Source organism: Bos indicus x Bos taurus, chromosome 28, assembly GCF_003369695.1.
Source record: "Bos indicus x Bos taurus breed Angus x Brahman F1 hybrid chromosome 28, Bos_hybrid_MaternalHap_v2.0, whole genome shotgun sequence".
In the NCBI taxonomy this organism is placed as follows: Eukaryota; Metazoa; Chordata; class Mammalia; order Artiodactyla; family Bovidae; genus Bos; species Bos indicus x Bos taurus.
In genome coordinates, this window is record NC_040103.1 from 8,978,079 (window position 1) to 8,997,394 (window position 19,316).

Here is a 19,316-nt window from a genome sequence, read left to right on the forward strand (position 1 = left end):
ATTTATTTTACCTCTGGACAAGGCTCCACATGACAGTCTTTTATTGAACAATGGCCATCTTCTGCCCAGAAAGGACACGGTCGCTTCAGGTTAACCTTGAGAGAAAGAATGAATGAGCATTAGTCAACATGTGTCACAGTCTTACAGGGCTAAGTATCACTGTGCTGGGCACCAGCGACCTGGTGGTGAAAGAAAAGCATCCTACCCTGTGGCATTTGTACAGCTCAGAAGTTAAAACCACTCAAGTTTTTCAGACATCCAAGGTCTAATATAAATTTTTAAAAATAAACGCTATTAGTCCTCTGACACTTCAAAAAGGAATAAAGTCCAAGCACACTGCTCATCTGAAGAACCTGGAAAGCATTACAGGACCACTGTATAATGTCTCCCATCTCCTTACCATCACCCACTGACCAGGTTCTCCCAGGCACCCACTCCCTTAACAGAAGTGCACTGAGCACCCATTCTGCACCAGGCACTGTGTAGGCTCCAGAGACAGAAAAAGCACACCCTCCCTGCAGCGTATAGTCTCCTGGGGGAACCAGGAATCATCTATTTGAGTGCTTACTTAATTACAAATTCTGGTAGGTGCTACAAAGGAAAATCCAGAGTTCTGTGATGGAAAATATCAGAGCTGTGGCTGGAAGCATCTGAGGAGGAGGTGGTGTTTTAGTTGGTAGAAATGTGTGTATGGAAAGGTAACAGGACTGGGATGGTTCTGGGAATTGAGAAGCTGACTTAGTTTCACTGACTTTTAGAGGGGAAGGCAGGGAGTCGCTGGAGAAGGAAATGGCAACCCACTCCAGTGTTCTTGCCTGGAGAATGCCAGGGACGGGGGAGCCTGGTGGGCTGCCGTCTCTGGGGTCGCACAGAGTCGGACACGACTGAAGCGACTTAGCAGCAGCAGCAGCAGCAGGGAGTGGCAGGGAATGAGGGAGAGATAGGCAAGACCATGCAGGACATTTCAGCAGGGACAAACTCTGGTTTTCATATTCTAAACCTAACAGGAAGGCATTAATTCAATAGTACCTCCACATGGATTGCCCAAGCCCAAAATCAAAGCTTTATTTTTACTTCCTCCCTTTCCTTTATCCCCTGCAAACAATTCATCGTTCACTTCTCACCATCTCTTCTGTCACCACCTACTCCTGCCCCGACTACTGCAAGTCTTCCGGCATCTACTGCTATCTAGTCTCTAACACAGTAGCTACAATCATCTCTTTAAAACACAATTCAGAGCATACCAAGCCCTGCTCAAAACCGTCCCACAGCTTCCCATCACCTTAAATCCACAGGCCCTCCATCGCCTGGCTTCCTACCACCTCTCTGACCTGTCTCCTCCCACAGACCTCCAGGCACAATGGCCTTCTGGCTGGGAACACACCAAGTTCTTTCCTGTCTCAGGGCCTTTTCAGTGGCTCCTCCAGATCTTTTATGGCTCAATCCCCTCAGGTCTTTCAGTTTAGTTCAGTCACTCAGTCATGTCTGACTCTGGTTCTCTCAAAGATCACCTCAGCAGAGACCTTTCTGACCAGACTCTCTAAAGTAATGCCCAGTAAGCACCCTACACGCTGTATCATTATAGCATTTATCACTACCTGAATATTATCTACTTATTGTCTGACCCCTCACTGTAAGGATGGGGATTTTGCCTGGTTCATTATTTTACCCCAGTATCTACAATACATAATAGACACCTCAATAAAATAAACGTGAGGTGAGGTAAGCCATACCCAAATTTACAGAGGAAGAGGCAAAAACAGGTAGAAACTGGCAACACGAAGAGAAAGTGGTCAACTCTGCCTATGGGATGTCAGGAGGGCCTCCAAGGTAACAGGTAAAATGGCTATGACTAGAAGTTTCCTAGAGAAAGAGATTTCTAGACAGAGGCATCAGGATGTCTGAAGGTAAAGAAGCTTAAAATCACCTGGCACCCTTGGAAACTGCAAGTGCCCCTGAGCTCCTGGCTTGCAAATCTAGCTCCTCCCTGACACCTCCACAGGACAGGCACAGACATCTCAAATGTACTAAGACACCCTAAACTGTGCTCTTCCCTGTAGTAATTCTTGCCATCTCAGTAAATACCAACTCCCTTATTCTAGTTCTTCAGGCCAAAAGCCTGGATCACCCTAACTCTCTCTCACCCCACAAAGATATCTCTGAAAATCAGGTCAGTTCAAAATACAAGTCCAATTCAATGGCTGAGAGCCCCTCCCACGGGCTGATTCCCTAGTTTCCTGACCCTTGTTCACGGGCCTCCTCCTGCTGTTCCTCAAATACATGAAGCACACCATGGTCCCTGAGCCTTGACCCTTGTTATTTAGCTAGTCACAAGGCTTGCTTTCTCATTCCCTTGAGGGTTCCTCCAATGGCACCTTCTCAGTTTGCTGTTTTAAGTTGCTACGTTTTAGGCTAATCTGTTACACAGTGATAGATAATTAATACAAAATGCAAGGAGTAGGCTGTGCACACACTGCAACAGGCTGCTCAAGTTACTCTTCAGGAAGAAAGGGCCTCTACCCCAGCCCTGGAAACGCTGCAGGCAGCCAACCTTGGCTAATGAGAGCCACTTTGCTCAGTGTTACTACATCCAATGACTGGTGTAAGGAAATAAAGGGCTAGACATCCCCCTGAAGTGGGGACAGCTCTGGTTGTACTATCTTAAGAACTCCCCACTAGGGGTTTCCCTGGTGACTCAGTGGTAAAGGACGCACCTGATAATACAGGAGACACAGGTTCAATCCCTGGTCTAGGAAGATCCCACATGCCTCAGAGCAGCTAAGCCGGTGCGCCACAACTATTAAGCTTGAGTGCTAGAGCTCGGGAGCTGAAACTGCTGAGTCCACAGCCACAACTACTGAAGCCCAAGCTCCAGAGAAGAGCACCAAGAGAAGCCACCACAAGGAGAAACCTGAGCACTGCAACTGGAGAGCAGCCCCCATTCACTGCAACTAGAGAAAAGCCCTCACAGCAATGAAGACCCAACACAGCCAAAATGAAATAAATAAATTCAAAAAATTAAGAACTCCCCCAAAAGTGTCACCTGAGGTCACAGCTTTATTTCCCCCTTTGCCCAGTCCTGATGTCTCCCTTCCTTTTCCTTCTCAAGAGCTGCCCCTAATTAACCTCTTGGACACTAAACACAGTCTCAGAGTCAGCTACCCAGGAACTTAACCTGTGACAACTTGTCCAGCTCCAGAAAAATAAATTACTGCTATTTTGGGGGATCACATTAAATTTATATATTAACTCTGGGGCTTCCCAGGTGGCTCAGTGGTAGGAAATCTGCCTACCAATGCAAGAGACACAGGGTTGATCCCTGGGTCAGGAAGATCCCCTGGAGAAGGAAATGGCAATCCACCCCAGTATTGTTATCTGGAGAATTTCAGAGACAGAGAAGCCTGGTGGGTTACAGTTCATGGGGTTGCAAAAAGTCAGACACAATTTAAGGACTGAACCACAACTTGGGAGAGAGGTAACATCATTATGCTACAAAAGACATCTGCCCATTTGTTTGAGCCTACTTTTGTGTCTTGAAGAAGTGTTTTGAAGCTTTCTTCTTTTAGAAATAATAACTATTTTTTGATAGATTTATTCCTGTATATTTTATCTTTTTTGCTAATGTAAATGGGGATCTCTTCTCCATTATATCTTATAACATTGTTCGTATTTATGAACATATTGATTTTTCAATATTAAATTTATAACCTGCTATCTTAATGCATTTTTTATTATTTGTGTGCAATTTATTATTTAGAGTTTTCTAGGTCTACTTTTGTCATTTATACATGGAGATAGCTTTATTTATTCTTTTAAGAATTTTATGCCTCTAGTTGCTTTTTCTTGTTCAAGTCTATTGGCCAAAATGATCCAATATTAAATGACACAGTAGGTGCTATTTCAACATCTACTGGATTAGGGCATGGCAACCTGCTCCAGTATTCTTGCCTGGAGAATCCCATGGACAGAGGAGCCTGGCAGGCTACAGTCCATGGGGTCACAAACAGTTGGACATGCCTGAGTGACTAAGCACAACACACACACACACACACACACACACACACTATTTCATCTAAGGGTCCAGTATTAAAGGAAACAAGAGGTTTCCTCTCAGCATGGTTCCTGATTTAAGGGAGAATTCTTCTAGTGTTTCCCCACAAGTAAGATGCTGGCAATGCTGCTTGAAATTATCATGGTAAAGAATTATGAAAAGTGAAAGTGAAAGTCAGTCACACAGTCGTGTCCAACTCTTTGCAATTCCATGGACTGTAGCCCTCCAGGCTCCTCTGTCCATGGAATCCTCCAGGCAAGAGTACTGGAGTGGGTTGCCATTTCCTTCTCCAGGAAGAATTATGGATACTTCCTTATCACCATTTTAAAAAATCAGTATGTGTACTGAATCTTGTTGAAGACCTAAAAGTCTCATCTTTACATTCCTGGAATAAAATCTACTTGGTCATGATATATTTTTTTGGTAACACACTCAAAACTTAGGCATGAAATCAATATTTGATTTCACTGTTACTGTCACACCTTACATTCAATCCATCAAAAAAGTCTGCTGTGTTACCTTTTACATATGACACCAAGTGGATCATTTTTCACCTCTTCCAACTCTATCATCTTATTCTACATCCACATCACCTTTCATTTGAACTACTGCAACAGCCTCAGAAATCGTTTCTCCATTTCCTGTCTCCCACCCTTATTGTCTCTTTTGCACAAATTCCTCTAATAGCTTCTTATCACACTTTATGTGACAATATGGCCCTCCAGTTTTTTTTTAAGTAATTGTTTAATTCTCAAATTTTGATTTAAATGCTTAGATGAAAGCACAGTTTTATTTTTATTTTTTGGCCACACTGTGCAGCATGCAGGATCTTAGTTCCTGACGAGGGATTAAACCCATGCCCTTGGCAGTGAGAGCAGGGAATCCCAACTACTGCACCACCAAGGGAATTTCCTAACTTTTTTTCTTTTTAAATCAGGCCCCTGACTTTAGGGGAAATGCTTTCAATTTTTCACCACTGAGGATAATGTTTGCTGTGGGTTTGTCATATGTAGCTTTTATTTTGTTTAGGTTTGTTCCTTCTATTCCTGCTTTCTGGAGGGTTTTTATCATAAATGGATGTTGAATTTTGTCAAAGGCTTTCTCTGCATCTATTGAGATAATCATATGGTTTTTATTTTTCAATTTGTTAATGTGGTGTATTACATTGATTGATTTGCAGATATTGAAGAATCCTAGCATCCCTGGGATAAAGCCCACTTGGTCATGATGTATGATCTTTTTAATATGTTGTTGGATTCTGTTTGCTAGAATTTTGTTAAAGATTTTTGCATCTATGTTCATCAGTGATATTGGCCTGTAGTTTTCTCTTTTTTGTGGGATCTTTGTCAGGTTTTGGTATTAGGGTGATGGTGGCCTCATAGAATGAGTTTGGAAGTTTACCTTCCTCTGCAATTTTCTGGAAGGTTTTGAGTAGGATAGGTGTTAGTTCTTCCCTAAATTTTTGGTGGAATTCAGCTGTGAAGCCATCTGATCCTGGGCTTTTGTTTGTTGGAAGATTTCTGATTACAGTTTCAATTTCTGTGCTTGTGAGGGGTCTGTTAAAATTTTCTGTTTCTTCCTGATTCAATTTTGGAAAGTTGTACTTTTTTAAGAATTTGTCCATTTCTTCCAAGTTGTCTATTTTATTTGCATATAGTTGCTGATAATAGTCTCTTATGATCCTTTGTATTTCTGTGTTGTCTGTTGTGATCTCTCCATTTTCATTTCTAATTTTGTTGATTTGATTTTTCTCCCTTTGTTTCTTGATGAGTCTGGCTAATGGTTTGTCAATTTTATTTATCTTCTCAAAGAACCAACTTTTGGTTTTGTTTATTTTTGCTATGGTCTCTTTTGTTTCTTTTGCATTTATTTCTGCACTAATTTTTAAGATTTCTTTCCTTCTACTAACCCTAGGGTTCATAATTTCTTCCTTTTCAAGTTGCTTTAGGTGTAGAGTTAGGTTATTTATTTGACTTTTTTCTTGTTTCTTGAGGTAAGCCTGTATGGCTATGAACCTTCCCCTTAGTACTGCTTTTACAGTGTCCCACTAGAGCTAATCAATGAATAAAGTTGCAGGATATAAAATTAACACATAGAAATCCCTTGCATTCCTATACACTAACAATGAGAAAACAAAAAGAGAAATTAAGGAAACAATTCCATTCACCATTGCAACAAAAAGAATAAAATACTTAGGAAAAGACCTATATATAGAAAACTATAAAACACTGGTGAAAGAAATCAAAGAGGACACAAATAGATGGAGAAATATACCATGTTCATGAATCAGAAGAATCAATATAGTGAAAATGAGTATACTACCCAAAGCAATCTATAGATTCAATGCAATCCCTATCAAGCTACCAATGGTATTTTTCACGGAGCTAGAACAAATAATTTCACAATTTGTATGGAAATACAAAAAACCTCGAATAGCCAAAGCAATCTTGAGAAAGAAGAATGGAACTGGAGGAATCAACCTGCCTGACTTCAGGCCCTACTACAAAGCCACAGTCATCAAGACAGTATGGTACTGGCACAAAGACAGAAATATAGATCAATGGAACAAAATAGAAAGCCCAGAGATAAATCACACACCTATGGACACCTTTTCTTTGACAAAGGAGGCAAGAATATACAATGGAGAAAAGACAATCTCTTTAACAAGTGGTGCTGGGAAAACTGGTCAACCACTTGTAAAAGAATGAAACTAGAACACTTTCTAACACCATACACAAAAATAAACTCACAATGGATTAAAGATCTAAACATAAGACTAGAAACTATAAAACTCCTAGAGGAAAACATAGGCAAAACACTCTCCGACATAAACCACAGCAGGATCCTCTATGACCCACCTCCCAGAATATTGGAAATAAAAGCAAAAATAAACAAATGGGACCTAATTAAAATTAAAAGCTTCTGCACAACAAAGGAAACTATAAGAAAGGTGAAAAGACAGCCTTCAGAATGGGAGAAAATAATAGCAAATGAAGCAATGGACAAAGAATTAATCTCAAAAATATACAAGCAACTCCTGTAGCTTAATTCCAGAAAAATAAAAGACCCACTCAAAAAGTGGGCCAAAGAATTAAACAGACATTTCTCCAAAGAAGACATACAGATGGCTAACAAACACATGAAAAGATGCTCAACATCACTCATTATCAGAGAAATGCAAATCAAAACCACAATGAGGTATCATTTCACTCCAGTCAGAATGGCTGTGATCCAAAGGTCTACAAGCAATAAATGCTGGAGAGGGTGTGGAGAAAAGGCAACCCTCTTACACTGTTGGTGGGAATGCAAACTAGTACAGCCACTATGGAGAACAGTGTGGAGATTCCTTAAAAAACTGGAAGTAGAACTGCCATATGATCCAGCAATCCCACTGCTGGGCATACACACTGAGGAAACCAGAATTGAAAGAGACACATGTGCCCCAATGTTCATCGCAGCACTGTTTATAACAGCCAGGACATGGAAGCAACCTAGATGTCCATCAGCAGATGGATAGATAAGAAAGCTGTGGTACATATACACAATGGAATATTACTCAGCCGTTAAAAAGAAAACATTTGAATCCGTTCTAATGAGGTGGATGAAACTGCAGCCTATTATACAGAGTGAAGTAATCCAGAAAGAAAAACACCAATAGAGTATACTAACGCATATATATGGAATTTAGAAAGAAGGTAACAATAACCCTGTATGTGAGACAGCAAAAGAGACACAGATATATTGAATAGTCTTTTGGACTCTGTGAGAGAGGGCGAGGGCAGGATGATATGGGAGAAACATGTAAAATAACATATGCATGTAAATAACATATGCATGTAAATAACATATGTGAAACGAATTGCCAGTCCAGGTTTGATGCATGATACAGGGTGCTTGGGGCTGGTGCACAGGATGACCCAGAGGAATGGGATGGGGAGGGAGGTGGGAGCAGGGTTCGGGATGGGGAACACATGTACACTCGTGGCAGATTCAAGTCAATGTATGGCAAAACCAGTACAATATTGTAAAGTAAAATTAATTAATTAAAATAAATAAATAAATCAGGCCCCTAACTACCTCTCCTATTTTCCCTCTCATTCACTTTTGTCCAGCTATACTGGTTTTCAAACACCCTGTGCCTCTATACCTGTAGTTCTACTCCCCTTCCCCAAAATGTTCTTTCTCCAGATCTTGTCATGGTTTACTCTTTCACCTTAGGTAGGTCTTTGCTCAAATGGTGCAGCCAAAAATGTCTTCCTTTCCTGACCACCTTCTGTAAAACAGGGCTATCTACCTTCCCCACCTCTATTACTTCTCTTACTTTGCTTTATTTTTCTCCATAACATTTACATTTTCACAGGAAATTATATTTTATTTTTTACTTGTTCAAGGTTTGTCTTTCTAATCACAATAAAAAGTTACATAAGTTTGGAGGTTTTGTTTTATTCACTATTGTATCCACAGCACCTAGAATACACTCTGCTACAAATTAATTTGATAAATATTTGGTAAATAAAAGAATGGAATGGATAGTAGAAGACAGAAAATATAAATACCAGCTACAGCAGCCAACTGATCAGCTCTCAGAGGTTAGGCTCTTTTTTCTACTTGTATTTCCTTGCTAGATGAATCAAAACTATATATGTGTGTTTAAAATTAACCTCTTCTCTTAGCTTTCCTGTTTTTGTTTTTTGTTTTTAATTCATACGTTGACAGAATTCGAAGAGTCAGTTCAGTTACTCAGTCATGTCCGACTCTTTGCAACTCCATGAATCACAGCACGCCAGGCCTCCCTGTCCATCACCAACTCCCGAAGTTCACTCAGACTCACGTCCATCGAGTCAGTGATGCTATTCAGCCATCTCATCCTCTGTCGTCCCCTTCTCCTCCTGCCCCCAATCCCTCTCAACATCAGAGTCTTTTCCAAGAGTCAACGCTTCGCATGAGGTGGCCAAAGTACTGGAGTTTCAGCTTCAGCATCATTCCCTCCAAAGAAATCCCAGGGCTGATCTCCTTCAGAATGGACTGGTTGGATCTCCTTGCAGTCCAAGGGACTCTCAAGAGTCTTCTCCAACACCACAGTTCAAAAGCATCAATTCTTCAGCACTCAGCCTTTTTCACAGTCCAACTCTCACATCCATACATGACCACTGGAAAAACCATAGCCTTGACTAGATGGACCTTTCTTGGCAAAGTAATGCTCTGCTTTTGAATATGCTATCTAGGTTGGTCATAACTTTCCTTCCAAGGAGTAAGCGTCTTTTAATTTCATGGCTGCAGTCACCATCTGCAGTGATTTTGAAGCCCAAAAAAATAAAGTCTGACACTGTTTCCACTGTTTCCCCACCTATTTCCCATGAAGTGATGGGACCAGATGGCATGATCTTCGAAGAGTAGATAGCACCCAAACATCTTAGACTTGAAACTAACTGATTAACTAGATCATTACATTACTCTCCTCTGGGAGAGGGTATGAATACATTGTGGTTACATTTAGAGTAATTTCAATATGTTGGTTGGAACATTTTTTAAATCACATGCATAAGGATGAACTGTATGTTGGCTAGCAAGCACACTGTTATTTCTGCCTATTTGAGTTTCATTTTTCTTCCTTCTGTAACATCCCCTAATTTTCCTTTGAGAAACAATTTGCAAATATGCAAATACAAATAGAACTACTAACCAAATTGTCTTTTGGTCAAGGGGTAGGGCTACATAACCCTACCAAGACCAATTTAGACCTTTCCTCCCAGAAATCTGACTCTTGTATAATATAAAAATATGGGGAAATGGTTAATTTAATTCAAAATTTTGGTATCACAAAGAGAATGGCCATTAATCCCTGCTATAATCTCTGTCTCACCTGAAATATGCTTCTTTAGCTTATCTTTCAATTTTGTGAGCTGCCTCACATTTCTCAATAAAACTTCTGTTTTGTTTGTAAGCCAACAAAAGTACCCTACCTTAGGATACGTAAACCATTGTTTCTTTTTTGGAAAATGTGGATGATGTTGACCTAATAGGATTTCAGTGTAACAAACGATTAAATGAGATATTCATCCATGTATTCGAATATTTGAGTGCTTATTATTGACCAGATGGGTGAGGATACAGAAACAGAAAAAACAATTTCAAAAAGGGAGGAGTGGAAGAATGAGGCCACGACACTGTGAATGGAGGTGTGATCTGGCCATTCTGTGAAGGGATGATCTTTGATAGAAGGAACACTTCCTTCACTGTATTAGACTGAACCATACAAAATAGGCAATAGTCAAACTTTCCAACTTCTAAAAGCAACAATTTCATATGGGTAAGCCTAGTAACAGAAAGGAAGCAAGAGAAAGCAGTTATAAATGCAGACAGACATAAATTTAGGACTAGGAATTAGAAGAAGGTATTTTAACCTGTGTGATTTGTATGAAAAATGTCTAAAATATTAGAATAGTTTGCTTAGGCATACATTTCTTTTTGAAATAAGTTTATGGGATCTGCATCTCTAAAGGGTTTTGTATTGAGGAAATATATCCACTTTTTTGTATATTCTTGGTGCTGATGGGAAAAGGGGATGGGTTCCCAAATCTTTAGGTCTCTACTTTGGTATCCTTCTATACAACTTAAAACTTCACAGATAGTATATTCTTTAACCCTCAAAGCTATTTAAAAGACTAAGATAACCTATACAGAAAAAGGATTAAAAAAATCATGCTCAATTTTAAAAATAAACTAAAAATGAAAATCAAAGAAATTATAAACCAATTGAATACTGAGAGCAAGAGTAGAGGCAAAAATGTATAACAGCGGCTTTTAAACCATTGTTCTTTGAATCTGTGTTATTGCCACTGCCTTTAAACTACCACTGGCTATTCTGTGAAGGTCTAGAGTGGGCTATCAGACTTAAGAACCAGTGCTGCAGTCTTACTGCAGTGCTGTTCTGCTTATGTCCTCAGGCTGCTCTATCACTCCTCCAGTGAGCTACCCAACAAATACATTTGTTGGGACTTTGTACCTCACACTGATAGCACACAGCACTGCCAACCGCACAACTTAAAGCCTGGGTAAGTGTGTCTAGATGACAAAACCTAACTCACAAGGGAGGCTGACAAAATAGGTCCCAGGTATTTTCAACGTCTATAGAGGAATGAGTCTTGCGTATGAAACCCAAACTGACCAATGAGAAATTCCCCAAACATAGGAAGGGAGTTCAGATTCGTAATGTTCAAAAAGACTAGCAGGCTTTCACTACAAGAGTTAATACAGTCCAGTGATAAAGGATATACACAGAGTGCTGAGAAGAACAGAAAAGGATTTTCCAAAGAGTTATAAAAGTCACATCTATAGACAGCTATAGAAAAATCTTCAGTACCGATGGAATCAAAAGTTATACCATACCTTGTAATAACGAAAATAGTCTCGTTCTTGCAGCTTTTTTATTTTGGGGAAGATTTTGAAGGTGTTGAAGTTATCGATGCTATCTATGTCACACAAGCAGTCATCCAAGACTCCGGTGACCTAGGGGAAAAAAATACATATATAATAGAAAAGATGTAAATTAATGTTCCAACCTTAGCAAATCTGTACTATTATGTAATAAGATAAATTATGCCCTCAACTTAGCCAGTATTTGCTGATTAAGATACATAACATTTAAAGCTGTCAATTTTTACAATGGTCAGTTAAATAAAAAGCAACAGAAGGATTATATATACCCATTCTAAAGAAATAAACATTCTTGTTCAGTGGTCAAAAAGAAAGGTATTGAATACTCTCACCCTTGTCTAAACATACACAGAATCCAAACAGTCACTGGAATACGAAGGCAACTACTTCCAAGATTAACCTAGAAATCACAGGCTGTAATAATATTGCTGCAGCAACTCTACCTTTCTTTTAGACTCTCATTTATGGAACCCTTTCACGACAGACATGATGCTAAGAGCACTACATATATTAACACATTTGCCCTTTAAATACCTTATGAAATGGCACTATTCTTCTCACTTTACATAAAAGGAAATTAAGGCTTAGCAAGGTTAAAATAATTTTTTCCAAAGTAGACATAAAACTTAGTCCCAACTCTACTGTATTTTAAATTAAATTATCTTATCAACTACTCAAGGTAATCAAAAAGGAGAAATTGATATTTACAAAGTGAATTCACAGTCGAAAAATTCCACAAAACATTCTGCGGCTAAATTTAAAAATGGTACTCATTAACATGCACAACTAGGATGAATCTTTATGGAATTATGCTAAGTAAAAAAAAAGTCAAACCCAAAAGATGAGATACTACAAGATTTCATTTATATAACATTTTTGAAATAACAAAGTTTAGAAATGGAAAACAGACTACTGGTTGCCAGTGCTTAGGGACTGGAGTAGGGGATGGGAGTTGGAGTGGGGAAGCAAGGAGGTAGGTGTGGCTATAAAGGGACAGAAAGGATTCTTTCAGTGATGACATTTTTCAGTATCCTGACTGCAGTGGTGGACATACAAACTCATACCATGTGATATAAATGTATAGAACTAATCCACAGATACACAAATGAAACAAGTGAAATGAACATACATGATTACATCAATTGTCAGTGCTCTATTTATAATATTACACTATATGCTTACAAAATGTGTGTATGTGCTCAGTCATGTCTGACTTTTTGTGACCCCATGGATTATAGCCCACCAGGCTCCTCTGGTGATTTCATCTTGGGATTTCCTAGGCAAGAATACTAGAGTAGGGTGCCATTTTCTACTCCAGGGGATCTTCCTGACGCAGGGATCAAACCCACATATCTTGCATCTCTTGCATCAGCAGGCAGATTCTTTACCACTGTGCCACCTGGGAAGCTCTTACAAAATGTTACCACCAGGGAAAAACTGGATAAAAGGTAAATGACATTTTTATGTATTATTTCATTCAGAAAACTAAGATCATGGCATCCGGTCCCATCACTTCATGGCAAATAGATGGGGAAACAGTGGAAACAGTGTCAGACTTTATTTTTGGGGGCTCCAAAATCACTGCAGATGGTGATTGCAGCCATGAAATTAAAAGACACTTACTCCTTGGAAGGAAAGTTATGACCAACCTAGATAGCATATTCAAAAGCAGAGACATTACTTTGTCAAGAAAGGTCCATCTAGTCAAGGCTATGGTTTTTCCAGTGGTCATGTATGGATGTGAGAGTTGGACTGTGAAGAAAGCTGAGCGCCAAAGAATTGATGCTTTTGAATTGTGGTGTTGGAGAAGACTCTTGAGAGTCCCTTGGACTGCAAGGAGATCCAACCAGTCCATTCTGAAGGAGATCAGCCTTGGGTGTTCTTTGGAAGGAATGATGCTAAAGCTGAAACTCCAGTACTTTGGCCACCTCGTGCAAAGAGTTGACTCATTGGAAAAGACTCTGATGCTGGGAGGGATTGAGGGCAAGAGGAGAAGGGGACGACAGAGGATGAGATGGCTGAATGGCATCACTGACTCGATGGACGTGAGTCTGAGTGAACTCCGGGAGTTGGTGATGGACAGGGAGGCCTGGCGTGCTGTGATTCATGGGGTTGCAAAGAGTCGGACACAACTGAGTGACTGAACTGAACTCTCACGATTTCATGGAACAAACAATTATTGCAATTAAAACTAAAATTTAAAAACAAAAATGGAATTCAGCCTGTTAAAAGTTATTCATGTGATCCACAGGCATAATATATGCAAACAATGATTTTAAAAATGGAAATTTTCTAGTTGTTTCTGTCTTATGCTTTTTCCCTGGGAGTTTGTAAATGTGTCCCATTCACACTCTAGGCCCCTAAATAATAATAGGGGAAAAAAGGAAACAAAATACACACCAAAAAGCTTTTTAGGCTTTAAAAATACTTTACCCAGTAAGAATGAGTGAGTGCTCATTCTTACAAATTTTTCTTAAATTGTTGACTTTTAGTTAGTAAACTGCAGCATTTACAAACATATTATTTGTGGTAGGGGTTGGAGTAAGGTATACAAAATTACCATGTACTTATTTCTAACTCTTAAGGACTACTACGGAGAAGGCAATGGCACCCCACTCCAGTACTCTTGCCTGGAAAATCCCATGGATGGAAGAGCCTGGTAGGCTGCAGTCCATGGGGTCTTGAAGAGTCGGACATGACTGAGCAACCTCACTTTCACTTTTCACTTTCATGCATTGGAGAAGGAAATGGCAACCCACTCCATTGTTCTTGCCTGGAGAATCCCAGGGACGGGGGAGCCTGGTGGGCTGCCGTCTATGGGGTCACACAGAGTCGGACACGACTGGAGTGACTTAGCAGCAGCAGCAAGGACTACTAAACTACTAAACAAAAACTTTGTGTATAACCAAGTTTTTAAAAGTAGAAATTAGATACGAAAAAGGAAAAAAAGGCATCCAGAGTAGAAAGGAAGAAGAAAATTCTATTTGCAGATGATATATACAGAAAATCCTAAAGACTTCATTCACTGAAACAGAACTAATAAATTCAGCAAGTTCTAGGACACAAAATCAATATTTGAAAATAGTGTACAGTGTTTCCATACACTAATAACAAACTATCAAAGAAATTAAGAAATAATTCATTTACAATCAATTACATCAAAAAGAATAAGATAATACCTAGGGAAAAAATAAACCAAGTGGTGAAATGCATATAAACCATAATATATTGATGGAAAATATTGAATAAATGGAAGGCTATTCCATTCTCATGGATTAGAAAAATATTGTTAAAATGTCCTTAGTACTCTAAGCAGGATAAAGACTCAATACATCCCTGTCAAAATTCCAACATCATTTTTACAGAATAGAACAGTCCTAAAGATTTGTATGGAACCATAAAAGACCTAGAATAATCAAAGCAATCATGAAAAAGAACAAAGATGGAGGCATCATGTGCCCCAATTTCAAACTAGATTATAAACCTATAGTCATCAAAACAGTATGATACTGGCAGAAAAACATACACAGAAGAACAAAACAGAATAAAAAGCCCAGAAAGAAGCCCATGACTATATGGTCAATTAATATATGACAACAGAGCCAAGAATATATAATGGGGAGAGGACAGTCTTTTCAACAAACAATGTTGAGGAAACCAAACAGACAGCCACATGCAAAAGAATGAAATTGTACCACTACCTTACAGCATACACATTTGAAATGAACTCAAATGGATCAAAGACTTGAACATAATAAGACCTGATACCATAAAACTACTGGAAGAAAATACAGATTTTAAGCTCCTTGACATCAGTCTTGGTGATGACTTTTTGGATTTGATATCATAATTAAAAGGTAACAAAAGTAAAAATAAACAAGTAGGACTATGTCAAACTAAAAAGCTTCTGTAAAGCAAAGCAAAACCACTAACAAAATGAAGACAACCTATGGAATTGAAGAAAATATTTGCAAATCATATCTAATAAGGGGTTAATATCCAAAATATATAAAGAACTCACACAACTCAATAGCAAAAAAACAATCTGATTAAAAAATGAGCAGAGGAGGCTTCCCTGGTGACTCAGTGGTAAAGAATCCACCTGCCAACGCAGGAGGCACTGGTTCAACCCCACTCCGGGAAGATCCCACATGCCAAGGAGCAACGAGGCCCGTGTACCACAACTACGGAATGAAACCGAAAACCCTAGGGCCCATGCCCTTCAACAAGAAAAGTCACTGTGATGAGAAGCCCAGGCACTGCAACTAGAGAAAAGCCTGAGCAGCAATGAAGACCCAGCAAAGCCAAAAATAAATGAATAAATAAAAGTATTTTTAAACAGGAAAATATTTTTATTTAAAGATCTAAATATTTTTCCAAAGAAGACATATGAATGGCCACCAAGTACACAAAAAGGTGCTCAATATCACCAACATCAAGGAAATGAAAATCAAAACTATAATGAGATATCATGTCACACCTGTTAGAATGGTTATTATCAAAAAGACCAGAGTAACAGGTGTTGGTGAGGATGTAGAGAAAAGAAAACCTTTGTGCACTGTTGCTGGACTGTAAACTGGTGCATCCACTATGGAGAAGAGTATGGAGGTTACAGAAAAACTTTAAAATAGAACTACCACAAAATCCAGCAATTTCACTTTTTGGTATTCACCTGAAGAAAACAAATACACTAACTTAAAGATACATGTAGCCCCATGTTCACTGCAGTATTATTTACAATAACCAACTATGGAAGTGACCTAAGAATCAACTGAAGGATGAACAAAGAAGATGTGGGATATATACACAATACACCTAGTAATGGAAAAAAAAACAAAAAACTGGCCATTTGCCACATGGATGGAACTTGAGGACACTGTGCTAAGTGAAATAACTCAGAGAAAGATAAAAACCGTATGATCTCACTTTCATGTATAGTCTGAACAGAAAACGACAACAAATCCAAGTTCATGAATACAGAGAACAAACTGTAAAGGATATTTGATTTTTTTTTTTTTTTTTTGCACTGCTGCTGCTGCTGCTGCTAAGTCGCTTCAGTCGTGTCCAACTCTGTGCGACCCCATAGACGGCAGCCCACTAGGCTCCTCTGTCCCTGGGATTCTCCAGGCAAGAACACCGGAGTGGGTTGCCATTTCCTTTTCCAATGCATGAAAGTGAAAAGTGAAAGTGAAGTCACTCAGTCATGCCCGACTCTTAGCGACCCCATGGACTGGAGCCTACCAGGCTCCTTCGTCCATGGGATTTTCCAGGCAGGAGTACTGGAGTGGGGTGCCATTAGGTACAAAGTTCTAATGTTTTATAAAACACTTGTCTTTCTGCTTGTGTAAAATTTCTGTTCATATCTTTTGTTCATTTTTCTACTGGGTTGTCTTTTTCAATGTAGTTATCAATATTGCTTTTTCCCTATTCTATTTTAACCTCTGGAATGCACCATACTAGACCGTCTTATTTTATTCTTCATGTATCTTAAGCTCTCTATAACATTTACTATTCTGTTACCTTTCTGAGCTTCATTCTGAATAATTTATTTGCACTTTTTTCCATTCATTTATTCATTTATCCAACATATTTATTGAGGGCCTAACATAAGCCCTGCAATGTCCTTAGAAGAAAGAAAAGAAAAAAAAGACAAAAATCTCTTCCCTTCAGGTGTTAACATTTTCATAGGAGAGAAAAAAAATGCATGAGCAAAGTATAGAGTCTGTTAGATGATAATAAAGCAATATGAAGGAAAACTAGAAAATTGAGACAGGTGTTACAAAACTGGGACTGCTCATTTTTAAAGAGAGATAGGTACGAAAGGTCTCACTGAAGTTTCAGCCAAAGTTAAAGTGGGGAAGGAGCAAATCAAGCTTTTTTTTTTGAAGGGGGAGGGTGAAAAGAATTCCAGGCACTGAGAATACTAAATGCAAAGGCCCTGATGCAGTAAGGCCCAATGCCGCCCCAGAACAACAGGAAACAACAAGGAAGATTATCTAGCAGGGAAAAGGAGAACTGGGTCTTCCCAGGTGGCTCGTTGGTAAAGAATTCACCTTCCCAGCAGGAGACACAGGTTCAATATCTGTGTTGGGAAGTCCATGGAGTTGCAAAGAGTCGGACACAACTTAGCAACTAAACAATAACAAAAGGAGAATTAGGGGCCTATTATTAAAATATTGGCTTTTCTGAGTCAAATGTTTTCTCACACCAGCCAACTCTCCAACTCTCCAGCATCAACTGGGTGCCCAATTCAATTCTAATATTATCTGGAATTGGAGCAGAACCCACAGATTAAGGGTTCAGTCACACAGGACTGCTCCCACTTCAGACACCGGTCCAAGCCCTGGATCACCTGTACTGACTGGCTATAAACAGGGGTTCCCACAACTTCCTTCTCAGGTTTGATAATTTGCTAGAATGACTTACAGAACTCAGGAAAACACTTTACTTATGTTTACTGCAAAGGGTCCAACTCAAAAACAGACAAAAAGAGGAAATGCACAGGACAGGTGTTGGGGGTGCACGTGCAGAACTTCCATGCCTCTGAGCTACCCTCCCAGAAAGTCTATGTGTTCACCAATCTAGGAGCTCATCAAAACCCATCAAAAACTCTCTTAAGAGTTTTTACAGAGCTGAAGCTACTTTACCCCTCTCCCAAACCTAGAGGTCAGTGGGAAGGGACAGAAGTTCTAATCCTCTAAGCACTTGGCCTTTTTGGACCAGGATCATCATCCTTAAGCTCTCTAGAGGTTCCCACCTAAGTCACCTCAACAGCATAAACTCAGGTATGACTGAAAGGAGCATTCCTATTTCTCAGTAAATTCCAAGGTTTTAGGAACGCTGTGCCAACAACAGGGGACAAACAGCAAGCATGTTTTTGTATTATACCACATTGAGTTACACAGGAAACCACTGAAAAATTTTAAAGCAGAGGCTTGAGAAACCTATATGCAGGTCAGGAAGCAACAGTTAGAACTGGACATGGAACAACAGACTGGTTCCAAATAGGAAAAGGAGTATGTCAAGGCTGTATACTGTCACCCTGCTTATTTAACTTCTACGCAGAGTACATAATGAGAAATGCTGGGCTGGAAGAAGCACAAGCTGGAATCAAGATTGCTGGGAGAAATATCAATAACCTCAGATATGCAGATGACACCACCCTTATGGCAGAAAGTGGAGAGGAACTGAAAAGCCTCTTGATGAAAGTGAAAGTGGAGAGTGAAAAAGTTGGCTTAAAGCTCAACATCAGAAAACTAAGATCATGGCATCTGGTTCCATGACTTCATGGGAAACAGATGGGGAAACAATGGAAACAGTGTCAGACTTTATTTTTGGGGGGCTCCAAAATCACTGCAGATGGTGACTGCAGCCATGAAATTAAAAGACGCTTACTCCTTGGAAGGAAAGTTATGAACAACCTAGATAGCATATTCAAAAGCAGAGACATTACTTTGCCAACAAAGGTCCATCTAGTCAAGGCTATGGTTTTTCCTGTGGTCATGTATGGATGCGAGAGTTGGACTGTGAAGAAAGCTGAGCGCCGAAGAATTGATGCTTTTGAACTGTGGTGTTGGAGAAGACTCTTGAGAGTTCCTTGGACCGCAAGGAGATCCAACTAGTCCATTCTGAAGGAGATCAGCCCTGGGATTTCTTTGGAAGGAATACTAAAGCTGAAACCCTAGTACTTTGGTCACCTCATGCGAAGAGTTGACCCAATGGAAAAGACTCTGATGCTGGGAGGGATTGGGGGTGGGAGGAGAAGGGGACGACAGAGGATGAGATGGCTGAATGGCATCACTGACTCGATGGACGTGAGTCTGAGTGA

General features: G+C 39.6%; 1 protein-coding gene across 5 annotated transcripts in view; it reads right to left on the reverse strand.

The window, feature by feature from the left end:
* Positions 1-19,316, reverse strand: part of ERO1B (endoplasmic reticulum oxidoreductase 1 beta) — a 72,097-nt gene that overhangs the window by 44,919 nt on the left and 7,862 nt on the right. For all 5 annotated transcript variants that reach the window (XM_027531151.1, XM_027531150.1, XM_027531149.1 and 2 more), the window contains exons 2-3: positions 11,441-11,560; positions 12-95 (exon numbers count right to left, since the gene is read on the reverse strand). In XM_027531151.1, the coding sequence (XP_027386952.1) occupies positions 12-95; positions 11,441-11,560 (204 nt within the window). The remainder of the gene's footprint in view (positions 1-11; positions 96-11,440; positions 11,561-19,316) is intronic.